The 20,144-nt window shown below is 40.7% G+C and overlaps 1 protein-coding gene across 14 annotated transcripts in view; it reads right to left on the bottom strand.

Moving 5' to 3' along the window:
* PARD3 (par-3 family cell polarity regulator) overlaps positions 1-20,144 on the bottom strand; it is a 579,453-nt gene that overhangs the window by 472,944 nt on the left and 86,365 nt on the right. For all 14 annotated transcript variants that reach the window (XM_070380971.1, XM_070380969.1, XM_070380970.1 and 11 more), the window contains exon 2: positions 15,447-15,548. In XM_070380971.1, coding sequence (XP_070237072.1) covers positions 15,447-15,548 — 102 coding nt within the window. The remainder of the gene's footprint in view (positions 1-15,446; positions 15,549-20,144) is intronic.

The following is a 20,144-nucleotide window of genomic DNA, read 5'->3' as shown; positions in this document are numbered from 1 at the left end:
ATAACCTAAGGCTCTTAAAGTTCCTTTTTGTTGAATTAAAAAACCATCTAACTTTCTGAGTTAGCTTCCTTGTTATTCCATCATTAATCATTAAGCAGAATGTGTCATTCTGCTGACTTTTGAGTCTACATGCTGATTTTCTATATACTCAGGATGGAGAAGTAAGTCAGCATAGAGACAGAGACACACAGATGACTGACAGCAATGATGGTGTCATAGCAAATGACAGACATCCACACACTGGGCCACACACAGATCCTGGAGGCACAAATTCTGACCACTGACTCCAAAAACCTTGGTTGTGTTTTTGCTGAGACAGATTTTCAACCACACACACTAAACTGCTTTGCCTTGTGAGCCCAGTAAACTGTCCACTACACAACATTTCTGCTTAGTTTTTTTGCACTTAATATGAGATCTTAATTCCCTTGACAAGTCTCAAAGGTTTACACTCTTGTCCTAACCATTACTACCCCCTCCCCCCACCCACAACCAAAAGTATACAAAACCCTGATTTTGAAACCTATGGAAACCTTTCCTAAAGCAAAACAATGCAGGAATCTGAAATTATATGGCTGCTGACATTTCACACACTGGCTTCAAGGAGAGAAACAAGGTTCTGAGGAGGCGATGTGTCTTCCTTGGGGGGAGGGTAGGTGCCTTTCTTGGTCAAGAGTGTCACCAACTGTACATACAAGATGACCCAGGAACTCTGCATAGGAATCTGAACTCATCACCAATACAGCCGACATGCCCGTGCATCCTCCAAAAAACCAAGTCTTTTTCATCTTTAACGTGAAAAAGTAACCTCATCTTCCCCGACAGGTTGGAATGTAATCACTTAAACACATGTTTACCAGAGCAGAACACCATCACTATTATTACCACCACTGGAACCACAAGCAATTAGAATGCGTTTCAGGCAGGAAGTTAGAAATGCTCAGCAGAATTTAATTAGACAAATTGGATTTTGGCGGAGAACTGGAGGTGAACACCCTACTTCTGTAAACAATGCGTGGAATCGTTAATGACAAGACAGGGTGCTCCTGTTGAAATTCTCAAGCACAGAATGCTGTCACACAGGTCCCACCCTCAAGTTCAAGCAGAGTTTTCAACTCTGTACTTCCTCGAGGATGTAGAGAAAAGATTCTGACATCTGAATCAGCGCCCTTGATTTCCTCATTAATTTCTCATCTTCTTTTATGTACACTCTACGTAGAAAGTTTAATTTCTTAAAAACAGGTTTTAATCTGTGTCCGCAATTCAAATTACACTGATCTGTGCATAAATAACTAGGAAAAAAAAATCAGGATTGTTGAGAATCCCTAATCAACAAACATCTACTATGGCTGTGATTTCTGCAGGAGAAAATAGGTTAGTGATTTGGAATGTCTTGGACTTGATTCGTATCTGAAATGTCAACGTTCTTCATGGTAAAAAGGAAAAGAAGGGAAAAAAGAAGAAATTAAAATTACTCAATATTAGCAGTCAGGTCCAAAATAAAGATCAAAGTGATGGTACATACTAACATGAGTTTTCACTGTCCAGTCCTACAAACCACTGAGAGATGTTCCGAAACACACATCCTTCAGAAAGTATCCAAATAAATATCACATATTTGAGCTGGGTCTGAACTGTATGAAGGAAGTTGTTCTGAAGAACTTCTCTGTAATGTTAAAAGCACAATTCTTCCCCTAGTAGTGGTGTGGATATTACCACTGCTTCTTAATGGAGCTCAAAAATAACCATTCTACAAAAGACCACTGGAGGGCACACATAACCCAGGGCCCTTGTCCAAAAATAAATGATGAAGTAAAAAGAAAATCACATTCTATGTGAGATGTTAGTTGACTTTTTATTCAATTATTACTGTTCTTTGGTAACTGAAAGGGAGCTCCAAAAATATTAACATTAAGAGGAGGAATCTTTTCAATCCTAATAGACAACATTATTTTAAAAATTCTATGTACTATTCTATGTACTATTTTGGGCTTCCCTGGAATCCGCCTACAATGCAAGAGACCTGGGTTTGATCCCTGGATTGGGAAGATCCCCTATAGGAGGGCATGGCAACCCACTCCGGTATTCTTGCCTGGAGAATCCCCATGGACAGAGGAGCTTGGCTGACTACAGTTCATGGGGTCACAAAGAGGTGGACATGACTGAGCGACTAAGCACAGCACAGCACACAGCACACATGTATTCTTTTAACAGCCGGTAAGTTACAGTATAACACATAGATAGTAAAACTAAACAAGAAAGCACACAGCCAGAATCGCTTCCTATCATTTTTTATATTCCCAAGGAGTAGCCTCCAATTATTTTTTTAATATAAAAAATATTCTTTTAATTTAAGTTTAATTCCATACAGTCCTATAGAACAATATTCCTATGAAAGTATATAAACACTAATTTGCATTCAGTGTAATATTTTGTTTATGCACAAAAGTCAACTAATCCTTTCAGTGAGATGTTTTGGTACTATGAGAGTCTTCATTGAAACAAACTTTTAGGAGAAGAATTCATATTAGGAATCAGAATCTTCTGATACCATGACAACTTTGTGTTGTAACAGTGAATAATTTAAACCCATGTAATAAATGAACACACACAAATAATACACATCCATTAACTGATGGATGGCGCAGAAAATAGCAATGTTTTTGAAACCTTGAAAGAATTTTCAAATTAAATTTTCAAATCAAATTTTCAAAGCTTTTCTCAAAAGTTTCAACTACTTTCAACTCCAAAGGAAACTTGAAGAGATCAGAAATTTCTGTACCAACCTGCCTTTTGCTGATTTCTGAAGTGGCTCTTTTAAGGTTCAATGACCTTGCAAATCTCAGGGCCTTCACTGAATCTTTCCGAGAGGTTCCAGAAAAGGAGTAATATCTCTTTGCAGGTTTCCTTGTCAATCTGTCTGCCATCTCAGTCCATCAGAAGGCAAAAATCCACAGTGACTCAGGTTCCAAAACTAACTACAGGAAAAAACAAAAATGATCCCCCAAACCCAGATATAAGCCCTGTGTTTCGCTCAGTCCTCTAGAAAGGGCAACAAATGAGAGACAGGTGGGAAACACAGGAAAGAACCCTTTCCATATATGTAAGCCCCCAGGAAGACGAGAGCTTTGCATAGGGCAGGGAGACCAAGCACACGGCTTCCTCTGCACCAGACGAAAACACCCTCCACCAGTTAAACAGTCCAGAAGTACTTGTCAGGAGTGACACAGGGTGTAACAACACACCTAGGAGTCAGCAAGGTGTGAGTAAACACAGCAGGTTCAGAGAAGTCTCTTTAACTCATTCCTTGCCAAAACAGACAGCTGGTGCCAGGACAGGACGGAGCCCCAACCCCTACTTCAAAGGCAGAGCCCTCTTAATTAGCAAACACTGTTTTCTAAACTCCTCGAACATTCTCTTCTTCCAATGAATGAGAACTGAAGCGATCCAATGCTCAAATACTTTTACCCAGAAAAGTATAGGACAAAAGAGTCACAGGAGAAATGAACAGGAGTCTGGAATACCTGTCCTCTGCCCCAGAAAGGAGAGGAGGGTGTTTTACATCCTTTCCAAAGGCAGCATCATACCTTCAGCTTGTCTCAAGTCCAGCTGAATGAAGCTTGAGTGGGAGGAGGGGTCAGGAAAATGAACGATGAAAACTCAGAGAACTCAATCACAAATATTCACAACACAATGAATGTTCCTGGCATGGTTAATACTAGAGTCTCCCACAAAACTCAGTGCTGTGGGACACACACAGCCTAACCCAAGGACTGAAAGGAAGTGCAGTCAAGGCAATATTTTTAAACTTAGCTCATAATCCTAAGAGTTCATTTTTGTAACAAGTGGTGTAACATTATTGTTTTTAAAAACACACATATACCAATCATTAAAGAAACTACATAACTGTAAAAACTACATAACCAAACATAAGATTATACCAGAATATATAGCTGATAAATCATACAAGTACAAGAACTTTAATGGGGACAATACTAAACAAAGCAATCATCTGCTATGTCAAATGAAGGTAGAATTATCTTTACTTAAGGCTGCCGCTCTGTAAGAGGGAAAGTCAGAAATGGCACACAGGATTAGAACCTTTCATCTTCCTGTTTTACAATGGATGGTGAAAAGTAAGCATTTGTCTATTCCCTTCAATATCTCAAGTTCTGCCTGGAATGGAAGGGGTGCTCAAAAAACACATCTGAGCTAAATTTAAAAAAATGATGCTGTTATTAAAAAAAGAAAATGTAAGCACAGCTAGGTTTCAGTCTCAAGTTCCTAGAACTGAGAAATCTCTGCCAACACTACACACTGCTGCTAATAACAAAATGCCTGAGAGCAGTCAGCATTGGACTATCCCCTTAAAAAGAAGTGTTGCTTCATATTTTATAAGAAATTAAGCAATCTATTGGGCATTTCAATGGAGGGACTATCAAAATTCTGAAATACAGGATACAGATTATAGGATCCCGCTATTCCAAGTGAGTTTCTGATTTTAACTACGTGCTTTTATTGTATTAAATAAGCTCTTTCCTAGGAGACAATCATGTCCAGACCATCTAAGATCAAATGGTTACAGCATTCACACATTTCTGTGCATGTCTTAGAAATAATACTACCAGTCTTGTGTCTGAGGCGTCATCTCCCTGAGCTGTCTCTTTATAGCCTTTTACACTCAGTTGTTTTCCTCAATATCTAAACCTAAAGTTATTCTAATTCAAACGTTTTGACTCAGAAGAATTTAAGGAGTTTCTTTTCCACATTTTAATACTAATTTCTAATTAAAATGTTACTAGTATTTTCCATCACAGTGAAGGCAAGCAATAAGATGAGAGTGTGCAATCTTGGAGGAACCAATAAAGGTGACCAGAATGACTGCAAACTTTGCCACATGGAAATACTATTTGTCACACGCCTTTAGATACCATCTATTCTATGTAGTAGCTATTTCCAAATTCATATCTCCAACTACGATCTTCCCCTTGAGCTTCAGAATTATATGTCCAATGACCTACTGATGTCAAGTAGGTCAATGTCAGTGTCTGTTTGGATGTCTCACAGGCATTGCAAAATCAGTTCAGTGTCTCAACAGGAAGAAGACTTGACTGTCCCCAACCCTGAATCCTTATTCCACTTGTGACATCTTCCATGTATATGAAATGGAACCTCTGTATACCCATCTTGCTCCAGTTAAGACTCTTAAATCATTCTCAATATATCTTCTTTGCCCTCACTCCTCACACCTAGAATGCATTCTTCCCAAATCCACCTTCTAAAATTATCTCTCTGTGTCACCTCTCAGTTTCACAGTTTAATGGCTTTCTATTGAATTTAGTAGCTTAATGTAGTCCTCAATACCCGCCTTCCTCTCCAACCCCACCATTTCCCCTCTCCCAGCCGCTCACTGCAACCCAGCCACACTCATCCCCTTCAGATCCCACATCCTTTTTTCCATTTCAGGTTGCTGCTCCCTCTACCTCCGGCTGCTCCCTCTGCCTCTGGCTATTCCCAGATCTGCTCCTTCTCATTCACTGAAATCAGCACACCTGTGTCCTGAGAGCTGTCCTTCCCACCCATGCTCCACTACAGCCAAGACTCACTGTCTTCAGGGTCTCTTTTTCTCACTGCAAGGAGAGCTTTGTGAGATAAGAGGACATCATACCACAAATATGCCCTCAGTACCTCCATCTGTTTCTCCAGTATATTAGAGACTGAAAAGCATTTGTTGAATGGGCATCAGAAGGATGAAATGAATGAAGAAATGAGTGAATCTGTAAGATCTGCTTAACCTTTGTTCAAACAGATGCTGTAATCTTAGTCTTACATAGGAACATGGGGCATCAATAATTGTGATAATAATCATTTTGATAATCATTGTGATACAATTACACATGACAAAACTTTTGGCATTTGAATACTCATATAAGATTACATACAAGTAGTCTGACAAAATTAAATACAGTAGTTAAAATCAATATTTTTGCTAGCTAAACTAGCCTCTTTCTCCAACCCCAACCAGCAATTAAAATGTTTGTTATCTGAGGCCAGGCAGGATCCCAAGGAAGTGAAAGAGATCTGCAGGTTTAGAAAGTATATTTGGTTTTCCCACTGCTCAAACCAAGGACACTACCATACCCAACTCCCAGGGCTGATACAAAGTTACATCTCTATCCTGCTATGATATGTAGCATATGAGGGTTCAGTTTTATTAGTTGACTTATTTTGGAATTATAAGAGGGTCAAATGATCCACACTTTTCCTATTTTCCTCCTTTTTTACTACACAATCCAGGAAGGGAAAAAAATGCTACTTTCTACATGATTTCTATCCTTTATTAATAGTTGCATGAATGAATAGGATGATCATGTTTATCATTTATAATTACTTCTCCAAAATCATTCAGAAAATATCAATGAGGAAGAAGCCAACAGTCACCAACCTTCCTCCTTTTTTTCCTTTTTGTGATGATAACAGTTTATTGTACATGTGAAAAGTTGAATTTTATACATTGCACTTGAGATATGAGAGAAAGGAAAACCTACACAAAACATTTTAAAAGATGAAAGTTGTTATAAAATACCTTTTCACAGCATTTATTCAGGAGTACTTGTTTTGAGATGTGCTGTTTTTTCTGGAGAACTGTCAGTGTTGGCCAAGTAATATCTTAAAACCATAAACAAGGCCTTCCTTCCTGTCCTTCCCCAGCTTGAGATGTAACTGACATATGACATTATGTAAGTTTAAGGTGTACAAAGTGTTGATTTGATGCACTGATTATACTGCAAAACAATTACCACTGGAGTATTAGTAACATTTGTATCACAGCACATAATTACCATACCTTTCTTGGGTGAGAACATTTAAAATCTACTGTCAGTAGCAACATTCAAGCATGTAATACAATATTACTAGCTCTAATCATTATGTTGTTCTTATTCATCTTAACTGTGTACCCTTTAACCAACATCACCCCTTTTTTTTCTCCCACTTTCCAGCCCCTAGTAACCACCATTCTTTTAATCTCTGCTTCTGCAGGTTTGGCTTTTTTTTGGTTTCCATATACAAATGAGATCGTACAATACATATTTGTCTTTCTCTGACTTACTTCACTTAGCACAAATTCCCTATGGTCCACCCATGTTGTCACAGACGATGGGATTTTCTTCTTCCTTACGGCTGAATAGTACTCCTGTGAGTGTCTGTGTGCGTGTAAACGCTCTTTTGTCCATTCATCCATGGATGACACTGGGGTTGTTTCTATATCTTGGCAACTGTGAATAATATAGTACAATGAACATGGGAGGGCGGATATCATTTCAAGACAGTGTTTTCATTTGATTTACATAAACACCCAGAGGAAGGATTGCTGGATACTTTGGTAATTTTAGTTTTGATTTTTTGAGAGTTTTACATGCAGTTTTTCCCTGCAGCTACACCGGTTTACATTCCCACCAACAGTGAACAAGGCCTCGGTCTCCCTTTACCCCACATTCCCACCAAAACCTGCTGTCTCCTGTTTTCTGATACCAGCCACTCTGACAGGCGTGAGCTGATGCTGTGGTTTTGAGTTGTGTTTCCCTAATGATCAGTCATGTTGAGTACATGTTCGATACCTGATGGTAATTCTGCATGTCTTCTTTGGGAAAATATCTATTCATTTCCTCAGTCCATTACTTGACCCAGTTGGGTTTTGTTTTTGGTGTTCTTTTTTTAGTTATTTGAGTTATTAGATAAATGGTTTCCAAATATTTTTTCCCATTCTGTAGGTTGCATTTTCCTAATATTGGTAGTTTCCTTTGCTGAGCAGAAACTTTTTAATTTGATATATTCCTACTCATTTATTTTGCTTTTTGTTGCCTTTGCTTTTGATGTCAAAACTTTTGGTTTGTTTGTAAGAAAATAACCTATTTCCCCCCTCAGCTATCCCTGAGCATCTATTTCGTACCAAGTTCTCTTCAAATTGATAGAAATACTAAAGTAAGTAAATAAAAATGAATATCTATAGAAATTATTTTTATAAAACAAATACCTAAGATAGCCCAGCTTATATGTTTGTTTTTGAATCATTAGAAGGTGGTATTTAAGAATGAATAGTTACCCTAATCCAAAGATGGTAGCAGCAACAGTGATCAAGGATGATCAAATTACCGTTTCCTGTGGTCTTATTTTTGCCAAGCACAATGCTGAAACCTTAACACAAATTCTCAGGTTTAAACTTAATACAAACTTACAAGGTAATACAATTACTATTCACCATTTAGAGATGGGAAAACTGAGATTACAGAGATTAAATACTTTGCCAAAGGTCATAAAGAAGTCAAGATTTACCACAGGTCATTAAGAAGTCAGGCCAGGATTCAGACAGGAGCACTGTAGCCTCTTAGCCACCCCCCAGCAGCCACCCCCAAGATGCCCCTTGCTGATGAAGCAATAGAAAAGCAACACGCAGCAGACCAGGGAAGCCAGCCCCAGCCTACCGTTAACAATGATAACCTACCCCCACTCCCCCTGACTCACCGGTGGCCCCAGCCAAGCTAAGTCCTCAAAGCCTCCCCCAGGAAGGCTGCCCAGCCATGATTCCACAGGCAGCCCCCACCAGCAAAGGTCCTACTGCTTCCGTCCCCCTCAGCTAACTCCCCTCACCCACCACCACCTCGGATACACCTGGCCCTGTGCTCCCCGACCCACCCACCCACAAACTAATGAGCAGTGGGTGAACCAGTACTCACGAAATAATTAAATGTTGGGAAATAATCCCTTCGAATTAATTAATTAGACATTTGGTGCTCTGTTGGCATTTAATTTAAATATTTTCTTATTTAGAACCTAACTCAAATAAATCCATTTAGGAGGAAATTAATCAAGTCATCTAGTCAAATAAAGTCTATTTATACAAATTATTTCAATTTCAAGTTAGCAAAGTCTTTAAATCATCGCTATGCCAATTCACACACAAGTTTTGTTTTTGGGGTTTGTTTTTTTTTTTAAGAAAAAAAAAGGATGTTCCTATTATAACCTAAATTTAGAACTGACTAATGCTCTCTTCATATTGGAATTAGGCAGAAGGAGAACTACAGAGAAAGTGAAAAAAAGAAAGTAACAAAATCTCCAGTTATTCACCTATTCCACCCTCAGAGATAACTATTTCAATTGGTCCCTTAAAACCTTTCCAAAGATGTATAATTATTTTCATTAAAATTAGACTATATTTTCAATGCTGTTTTACTCTGATTTTTTAACAGTTTTATATCAGATTCACACATTTATCTGTGCTTTGGTTCCAAATATTCACCTGACAAACTGATCCTCCAGGGCACCTCAACCAGCTAACGTCAGGACTAAATCCTGATCCCCCACCTGGGTCCCCTCCAACACTCCTGACCTTGGGGAATAATCCCACCATTAAATTTACCTATTAAGCTACCTCAGATCTGCCTATGTACCTACTTCCCACTTCACCACCAGATCCAGCCTCCATCCATCTCCCATCCCCCACAAAGCCCACCAACTGGCCCCTGGGACCACTATGCCTCCTGTTCATTCATTCCTTTCCACTATGACTCCTGTTCATTCATTCCTTTTTTACCTTTTTGCCAAACCACCCAGTTTCTAGGATCTTAGCTCCCCACCCAGGGATAGAACCTATAACTCACTGCTTTGTAAGCGCAAAATTTTAACCAGTGGACTATCAGGGAAATTCGCCCATTCATTCTTGACACATTCAACTGGGGATATTTCTCAAATGTAAATCTGAACACCTAACACTTCCTTGTTCTCACCTGGCTATCCTTCAAATTCCAGCTCACTCACATTTTTTTTAAGTATTGTTTCCCCCTGAGCATGGTCAGGGGACTTTAACCACGTATTTCACAGGACCGTTCTTTTTCTTCAAAATCATTATCTATCAGTAAGTCTGACTCTCATAATAGATCCTAAGCCCCAAGAAAGCAGAAACTACATCTACTTGTGTGTTCAACAATGTACCATGGCACTAAGCACAATGTCTGACACACAACAGGTGCTCAGTCAATAAATAGGTTAAATTAACTAAGAATAATTTTTAAAAATATATACCAAAAGCCTTATCCTTCAAGGGAGATTATTACATGTGTTGTCTTTTCATTATTACTATTATATTATTACTATTATTATTCAGCACCCTGGTTTGAAAACTTCTCCACTTAAGCTTTCTTCAACAGCAGGAGGGGCACTTGGCTTTGGTTCAAAAATGCAGTTTTAACTTGTCTATTCCACAAATGTCTCTGTGCTAGCTTCCACTGACAAGTGGAAATGGTTGCTTGTCCACAATGCCAATACATTTTAAAAGTTTCTTTTTCTCAATATTCTTCTACGTTAGGACACTGGCCAGCCAGACTGTCCCCCAGAGAATCCTGGCTTCTTTCCAACAAGCAGCAGACAGCTGGCTCCACAGCAACCAGCCCTTCGACAACCCGGACCCCATTCTAAACAAACAAACTCTGCAAAGAGTTGAAATTGCTATCCCATCCAACGTTCCTACAAAGAGCTAGACATGGATAAATGAAAGATATTTCCCAAGGTCATCACCAAGATAGAACCACATGACATCATCCTTGGTCAAAACAAAACTACATCCCAGTGTGACAGAGGAAATGCTTGATACCGCATCTTGAATCACCTTCAACACCGAAGACTTAGGAGAAGACAATACTGTGAGTGAGAAAGACTCTCTTCCTGCTGACTGCTCCCCCACAAAGCATCCTTCCCCAACTCTAAGTGCTGATCACGTCTGCCTGAAACATCCATTTCCACCCTTCAGTCAGTGTAAGGTGCCAGCTTGCAGGGAGAAGTAAATGCCCAGTATTCCTACCCAGACATCTATGTACCCAGTTTACTAGAGTTTACAGAGGGAATGACAGGAGGGACAGAGAACTAGGAGAAGCTCAGAGATAGTAAATAATAAATAATGGAGAGCAAATCAGGAAGAAATTCAGACAAAACATAGTGTACCGTTCAGGAAGGCTCGAGTTACCGCTGCTGTCAACCGTGCTAGAGAATGCGTGAAAGCCACTTTGGTTTTTCACAATCTGGCAGGATGTCAATGAGAAGACTGAGAATCAGATTCTGAGAGTAAACAGACCGGCGTAACAGCACGTGCAGGCTGACTCTGTACCCTGTCTGGAAGAACCAATGTCCAGAAGAGAGGAACACACACAGCACATCCTCATGCTCAACCTAACTCTAGAATATTCTGTGTCTTTGGAAATCAAACCTACTCCAGGAACCCAAGACAACCCACACTCACACCATTTTGAATACATATGGATAAGCCCTGGTATTGGAATCGTATAGGCACTGAATGAAAACTTCTCGGTGCTATGCATTGAACTTTAATAACTAAAGGATAGTGACCAAAATTACAGCTAAATAGATACTTCCATTTTCTTATGTGATCATTTGAATTATTTCCTGTTAATCCTAATTTCCCTGTTAAAAATATTTTTTCATAATTTTACAAATTCAATGACCAGGTATAAAATCTGTATCTCTGAGTTTGCCCTTTTACGGAGACTGCCAGGAGAACAAGCCAATAAAGTCTTGTCTTCACAGTTTGGGAGCAAAAACAGCACCTGGGGCACTTGAGGAGTTGTTGCTCAGTCACTGAGTTGGGTCCATCTCTTTGCAACCCCATGGACTACAGCACACCAGGCTTCCCTGTCCTTTGCTATCTCCCGGAGTTCGCTCAAACTCATGCGCATTGATTCAGTGATGTCATCCAGCCATCTCATCCTCTGTCACCCTCTTCTCCTCCTGCCCTCAAACTTTCCCAGCATCAGGGTCTTTCCAATGAGTTGGCTCACTTGAGGGGTGGAGGGTATAAAAGGCAGGAGCCCAGAGGAGTTCCAAAAAGCAGGACTGTTTTTTTTTTTAAAGAAGGATTATATTATTTAGAAGATTGCTTTTCTAACCTAAAAGCAAAATAAGTGGCAAGATTCTTAGTCAGAGAACCTGCCAAAAAAAGTTGAAAACACTCCAAGGTGATTATACAGAATCAAATTTCAGAACCATGGAAAACAGCCATGCAGCTGACTACACACAATCCCTCACTTTGAATAACTTTATCACTTCAAATAATACTTTTCTTTGAACTCAAAATAATACACAAAATAATACAACAATCACCCAACAACACTCATGTGGTGCTGAGATTCTGAATTAGTTGTATTTTTTTAGTTACAACTTAAAAGTGGGTCCATGAAGATGATCCTTCAAAAACTGAAATTAATTATACACATACACATATTTGGACTTCTCTTATGGCTTAGATGGTAAAGAATCTTCCTGCAATGCACAAGACCTGAGTTCAATCCCTGGGTTGGGAAGATCCCCTGCAGAAGGCAATAGCTACCTGCTCCAGTATTCTTGTCTGGAGAATCCCATGGACAGAGGAGACTGGTGGGCTACAGTCCATTGGGTCACAAAGATTTGGACACAACTGAGTGACTAACACACATGCACACACACACACATTTAAATATTTTGGAACAAATAAAACAATGATTTAAAAATTATTTTAGTCAGTGGTATTTTTCTTTTTGAAAACTAAATTTAATCTATATGATATAAAGTTGTCTGAAAACTTATTTCTCTTACTATATTTTAAGTATTTCTTTCTCAGGTTAAAAATATATTTTTTGACCTATAAAGGATATATAAAAAAAGATTCCAGAAAATCCAGATTCAGCATCATCAAATTTACATAAGAATATAAAATCTAAAACAGTTTATTAAGTACCCTATGATTTTAATATGCAACTGTTTTAGATCACAGTTGGCCTTATTCTCTTTCTCCCTCTCTCTTTTTTCTTTCTCTCCCCCTGCCCCCACCTTCTCTTTCTCTCCTTATCTCTCCCTCTCTCTTCCTCTCTCTCCAAACACCCACCAAAAAGACCATATACTGGGCCATAAAATAAGTCTCAATAACCCAATAGCCGAACACCTATGTCTCAATACCGACTCAGAATGTGAACTGTGTCTGGAGTGTGAATGCTGATGGGGGTGCTTCGTGAACCTGCCAGGTGCTATACCATCCTGCTCCTATGGCAACTGCGGTTCCGACAACACACCAGGGCGAGACACAGCACGGAGGCAATCTCAGAGCCAATTCTTACTCCCTCTCTTTACTTGGACATAAAGTCAAAATGTAGAGTGAAAAGGCACCAACTTGGGGGAAACCTACATCTGTGCTCAACACAGAAAAGAAACAGTATGCAATTTCCTGTAATAACTGATAATGGAAAAGAATATATGCACAAGTGTAACTGAATCACTCTGCTGTACACCTGAAACTAACACAAAATTGTAAATTAACCTTTCAATTGAAAGGAAACAGGTGAAGAAACAGGCATGCTCATCACTGCTGCTGGGGGCAGGGACACACCCTGGACCACAGGGCCTCCTCCACAGAAATCCAAGAATCCAAACCAGGAAGAATGAACCAGCACAAAACTCCCTAAAACAGAACACTGTGCAGTTCTGTCAGCAAAGCCACCATCAGTGGACATGGAAATATGTTTATAAGCAACTCCAAAAAGGCAGGATACTACTCATTCCCTCCTATTTAAGAGAAAAAGTGTGTGTGTGTCTGAAGGAAAAGAGTGTCAGGAAAAGCAAAGCCCACTCAAACAGCATCAGTAATGAGGTTCAGGCAGCATTGGGCTCATGGGTAGCTATGTCCTTGCCGGTATTTTTCTCTTTCTGCACAAGAAGCCATATTATCTTACAGAAGAAAAACAACCAAGAAAAGAAAAGAAAGAAGAGGAAGGGAGAAGAAAAAATATTAAAAGATCAATACAACATTAGCTCATCTCTTTGCAGCATTATGACTGGGAAAGGACACCTGTTTAAATCCTTCATAAATCTCTGTAGTTGTCTAAGCTCTGGAGCTGAGCTGCACAATAAAATGATTATAAATTGGAGTCTCGAGAGGGGCTTCTTCATGTGGATTGCAGCAAAAGGATTTGAGAGCCTCTAGCTCCTGGAGCCTCATGAGAAGAACGGACACCTGGAGAAACAGCAGCAAATCACATATGGGCAGGAAAGTTCTGTATTTTCAACACAAGGTGCTCCCAGCCCACAGGAGCTGCAGGGTACAAACCCCACTATGGCAGGTGCTAGTGAATCAAATATCCTTGACGTTACACAATATCTGGAACCTGGAAATTTTCCTTTTCCTTAAGATTTCAAGAAAACACATAAGACATCAAGCGGTTCTGAACCAGGTACCATGCTAACTGTCGGGAATGCAGGTGTAAAGAAGACGCAGCAGCCCACAGCCCAGGAGGCAAGGGGCCGGTGGCTGGAATGATCACCTGGGAGGAACAGGAGTGATCGCTGGGAGAGTCACCTTCCTTGATCCCATGACGTAACATCACTGCGGAGCCCACCCTGAGCTATCACAGGCCGTGATGACCAGGTGAGGATGCGGCGGCCAGTCCTCCCCATCATCTCACTGCCAGACATGAGGGGCGTGGCCACAGCCTGCTCAAGTCAGCACCTCATCCAACCAAGAATTTGCACTACTTTGGTTGTATCACATGCAATCTCTTGATCAAGCCTATTTTTAAACTCTGGTAGAGTATCATATTATACATGTTGCCAGCTGCAGAATTGGTATTGCTTATCTCAGCAAAAGAGATTGTTTGCATGGAAAGATCAATGGCACTCATTGACTTTCTAATACTTCACACTTTTTGAAATGTTTGGTTTTTATGTGATTATATTTAAAACTTCAGTAAATACTGAAATAAAATCATATTAACCAGCTGCCTAAAAAAAAAGCGGGAGGCGGCAGGGGAGGATTGAGAGGGGTGGAATCTGTGAATTCCTGTGCCAGAGCCCAGCATCCCATCACACTCCTAGCACACCCTGAGTCATTCCTCTGCCCCCTCCCTCAGTGAGGACAGACAGGAGGTGGATCCAGGCCATGGCTTCAGCGCTGACAGTGAAGATGGTGTTGCAGTATGACAGTACCCAAAGAGGAGCTACAGAGGAAAGGGTGGCTTCCTGGAAGCCAAGCCCACTGGGAGGACGCTGGAATGTAGCCAGGGAATGCCAGCCACTAGGATCAAAACAGAAACAATGATCATAATGACAGGCCTGAGTTGTCAAGAAAGATGTTACGTTTGGTGAAAATAAGGGGGAAATGGCATGGAAACGTCTTAAAATGTTTCCATTTAAAATGCTGCAATTTTAAAATTTCTAAAACCTAGTATTGAGTCCCCAGGGTTCAGGAAAGCAAAGATTCATGACACTTACGATAAAACAAACAAACCAGTATGAGTGGCCCAAATGCTCTTTAAAATAGTGTCTGAAACAGAAAGGAAAGTGCTCCCCTCCACCCACACCCTCCCCAGTCTTCACAAAATGCACCAGAGCTGCTTCCCTGGACTTGAACTCACTCTGTCTTTGTCATCTGCCACATCACAGAGGATGTCATCGAGATCCAGAATTCCTCCATCTCCGTGTTCCAGTCGATGCACTTGTATCCAGTAGCTTGGATCCTGTATGAGAGTATACGGCAAGTTAGCACCACCAAAAGGGAACGCAACAATTTAAACTGGGATAAACTCCTGCCATGAAAAGGAATTGACCTCATCAACAATACGGCACTTGATTGAAAATTCAGGTGGCTCCCTATGTTTGAGTCCATTTTGCTTTTTTTTATGATGGAGTCACTCATGCATGTACACCCCTTTGGCTCAGACACTGATATACTATTGTGATAGGAGCTGCAGAAACCAGCACAACTCACGGCACACAAAATAGTAATTCCTCTGAAGTATGCTGAGTTTCCCATGGCCCAATATGAAATACTTAATAATCTCCCCAATCCAATCTATTGAGATATTCTAATAAGCAAGCAACACATACTGTGTGTCTGAAAAATTCTTGTTGCAGCCTATCTGAAGAAAAGGAGGCTGTCTGCCTTGGTGGCTCTAAGTAATCACTACAAACAGGTCTAAAATATACTGATGCAGAAGAATGTTAAGACCACAAGTGAACAAAGCAAGCTCAGAACAGCGTGTGTGCTTGAGTCTGTTTTATAAAGACAAAATTACATACGCTCGTATGTGTGCATAGAAAAATGTCCCCAGATATACACACCAACATTTTAATATTTATCCCTGAAAGGTGGGGCTGGGGAAGAAAGAAGACAAAGGACTTCATTTTAAGTGTTACACACTTCTACCTGGGTGTGTGTGCACACTTATGCATGTACACATATATACATGCACACCCACACATACACACACAAAATATATACCCCAGAATATAACATCAAACCAAGTTCTAAAATGACATGAGGAAAAAACATAGCTGTTTTTCAACTTCTACAATCATTCTCATTTGTATATTCAAAAATGAAAATACACTAAACTATAACCTTTGCCATTAGCTACTGAATCATCCATAGCACAGAATTACTAATAAAAAGTTCAATTCACATTAACACTCTATTTTACCAACTTAAACAGTGATGTCAGGTACAGCTCTTTCTGAGAGGAAAGGCTGGGGTGGAGGAGGCACAAGATTAATGACAGTTATTAATAAAAACACAGACTGTGGACCCTACCCCATATCTACTGACTCAGACCTTCCAAGGGTGAAGCCAGGGACTCCAAAGCCCTCCAAGGCAATCATTAAAATGGAACATGTATTATCAATCCCTGTCACTTTTTAATCAGCACAGAAAACAGTTCAGGTTCCAGTTCTCAAAGTTATTAAACATGACCACTATGCCAACACTCCACAGTTGCTCTGCACGCACCCTCATTTATCTGGACTTCTTTAAAAGGAAATTCAGGGAATTCCCTGGAGGTGCAGAGGTTAAGACTCAGCACTTTCAGCTGGGGAACTAAGATGCCACACGGCCAAAAAATTTAAAAAGAGAGATTCAGTACTGAAATCAACTGTTCATCCAGAACACAGACAGTAAGCTTGTAGAACACACAAGCGCATGTGCGCACACGCACACACACACACACACACACCCCTCTCTTGGCATCCCCTTCATACATGGGCCTTATTCGGCTAATTCCCTGGTTATATTAATCACGTCACCTAGAGAGTTCTTAGGAAACCCGCTGCTGTTAGTCCAGCCAGGCTCCAGAATTTTTCATTTCTAGATTTGTTGAGCTGTTAAAGAACAAAGTCCTGAAACAAACTATACTTCTACTCTTCCTTCCCAAGTGGCATTCACTCTGCAAGAGAAATGGGGAAGAATGAATAACCCGGGGGCTGAATAAAGAGAAGGTGGTCCTTCATCATCAAATCCAGCCATTTATCACTGGTCCACCCTGTCCTCCACTTCCCCCAAGCAGGATGACCTAACCAGCTTGAATATCCGCTTTCATTTCTGAAACACTTTTATGCACACAAAAGCAGCATGGGTGCATGCTCAGTTGAGTCTAATCGTCTGCAACCCCATGGAGCCCACCAGGCTCCTCTGTCCATGGAATTTCCCAGGCAAGAATACTGGAGTGGGTTGCCATTTCCTACTCCAACACAGAAGCAGACTGACCTCTAAAATGTAGCTTATAAAACACGTTCTTAAAGCTTCTTGACCCTCCTCACTCTTTCCACATGAGATCATAATCTACTGCTTTTCTATAACATTTGGAGGTACTCCCTGGAAATAAATTCCCTCCTAAAGATTTCCCAATCTCTTAAACTGATACTGGAGAACCTACCACAGTCCCGCCTCCTTCACACCACTTCGCCTCTCGCAGCCTGCACTGTGTCCTGTATAAATGCACCCCTCCCCACTGTGCCCAATGTTTGGAGCCCCACTTACCCCCCAGGCTGACCACTTCCATCCCTCAAGACTCCTCAGCCATCCTCTTCCCCAAGAGCTTCTCCTGACTGGAACATCCCAAGAAAGGTTAAAAGTCTATCTCTAGCCTTACTGTTAAAGTTCCTAAAAACTGTTAACAGTATGATGCAAACTAGCATATATCGGATGGATAAACAACAAGGTCCCCTTATATAGCACAGGGAACTATATTCAATGTACCTGTGATAAACCATAATGGAAAAAAGTATTTTTAAAAAAGAATGTATATATGTGTATGACTAAATCAGTCATACAGTAGAAATTAACACAACAGTGTAAATCAACTATACTTCAATAAAATTAATTTTTTAAAACCATAACAGCATGGAAAATAGCACTCAGATGTCAACTCAGAGTCTTCAAAAGTTGTTAATATTGTATTTTTGCAGATGCGAAAATAATTGTATGAAATCTTCTATGGACCCTACTTTTGTCCTTGAGCTACCACACTTTGATCCTCTTGACAGCAACATTTTTTAAAGATCCGTCATCGCAGATTCTTCTTCTCCTGTAGCCCCACCACAAGTGCCAAAACTGCCCACCGAGGCCACCAACAGCCTCCGTGTCGCTAGCGAGTTCTCAAGACCCATCTTCCTTGGCCTGTCAGCGGAATCTGACACTGCTGGTCACTCCCTCCTCCTTGAAATATTCTCCAGACTTGGCTGATCATCCTTCAACTGTCTGATCAGGGTGTGTCCAATTCTGAGATTCAGTTGTTGATTCCTGCCTCCAGAGAAGTCCTGATTCAGAGGTCAGCTATGCCAAGTAGCCACGACAACATGTCAAGGCTTTCATCAGGCTGGTACTTACTAAATGTCACTCTGAACCATGTGCTGAATGGAAACAACCACTTGGAGAGAAGACACAGAGTGGAATCATCAGTAATCCTAACAGAGCAAAGGACACTAAAAAAAGTCAGATCTGAGCAGCACACATGAAAATTACCTCCTCCCACAAGAGTATAAAACCAGGATGCTTTTCGCCACTGAGAAATACATCTCCTCGGAAGAGCTCTCTCTCAGGAGATGTTAACTGACAGCCTTCGTCCACACAATTCTCTCTAAATACCCAGAGGACTGGCTGTATTTTCAAGGAATGGTCAAGTACCCAGGAGAAAAACTTGTTTTCTAAACAAGCTGGCACATACTCGTTGATTCCACTTCACAGTAGTTTTCACTAAGAAGTTTGAAATAATTAATAGCAGAAATCATTGCTGTCCTGGCTATAGCAACTTATACCTACAACTGAACAGAAAGCAGTGATAAGCCACTTTTAAAAATGCCAAAAACATTAATTCTACAATCAGTAGACTTGTCATTGGATTAAAAAACAAATGTGACACATACTCAATTTTTTTAAAAGGTTTCACTTACAGTATATGCATAAAAATAACCAAAGATCTGAACAGTAACAATAAGTTTACATTATGAAAAAAATCCAGAAATGAGAGACAAGGTTCACAACAAGTGGCTAGATAGAGGACCACTGCTGCTCCTGCTGCTAAGTCGCTTCAGTCGTGTCCGACTCTGTGCGACCCCATAGATGGCAGCCCACCAGGCTCCCCTGTCCCTGGGATTCTCCAGGCAAGAACACTGGAGTGGATTGCCATTTCCTTCTCCAATGCAGGAAAGTGAAAAGTGAAAGGGAGGTCGCTCAGTCATGTCCAACTCTTCACAACCCCATGGACCGCAGCCCACCGGGCCTCTCCGTCCATGGGATTTTCCAAGCAAGAGTGTTGGAGTGGGGTGTCATTGCCTTCTCTGGGATAGAGCACTAGCAAGAAGCAAATGTCTCCACCAGGCAACACTCCCCAAGATGGATCAGAGCCCAGAGAAGAAACCAGGAGACAAACCAGCACACAGAATCACTGCTTCTTGCCCAAGATGACTGGGGAAAAGATGGAGGGGATAGTTCTATGATTGGCTAGAAAGAAAACAGAGATTTGATAAGGTGCAAACTGCAAAGAATGCTGATGTCACTCTATCCCAGGACACAGGAAGAGAAACAGAGGAGGGAAAATCATAATGAAAGAATGATCCCTACCCAAACTTCAAGAAATCTCTCACCACTCCACAAAGAGCATCACCACACTGTTCAGTTCAGTTCAGTTGCTCAGTCCTGTCCAACTCTTTGCGACCCCATGGACTACAGTACATCAGGCCTCCCTGTCCATCACCAACTCCTGGAGCCCACTCAAACTCATGTCCATCGAGTCGCTGATGCCACCCAACCATCTCATCCTCTGTTGTCCTCTTCTCCTCCT

Source organism: Bos mutus, chromosome 13, assembly GCF_027580195.1.
Source record: "Bos mutus isolate GX-2022 chromosome 13, NWIPB_WYAK_1.1, whole genome shotgun sequence".
In the NCBI taxonomy this organism is placed as follows: domain Eukaryota; kingdom Metazoa; phylum Chordata; class Mammalia; order Artiodactyla; family Bovidae; genus Bos; species Bos mutus.
The sequence above is the reverse complement of the archived record's forward strand: the minus strand, read 5'-3'. Positions and strand labels throughout refer to the sequence as shown.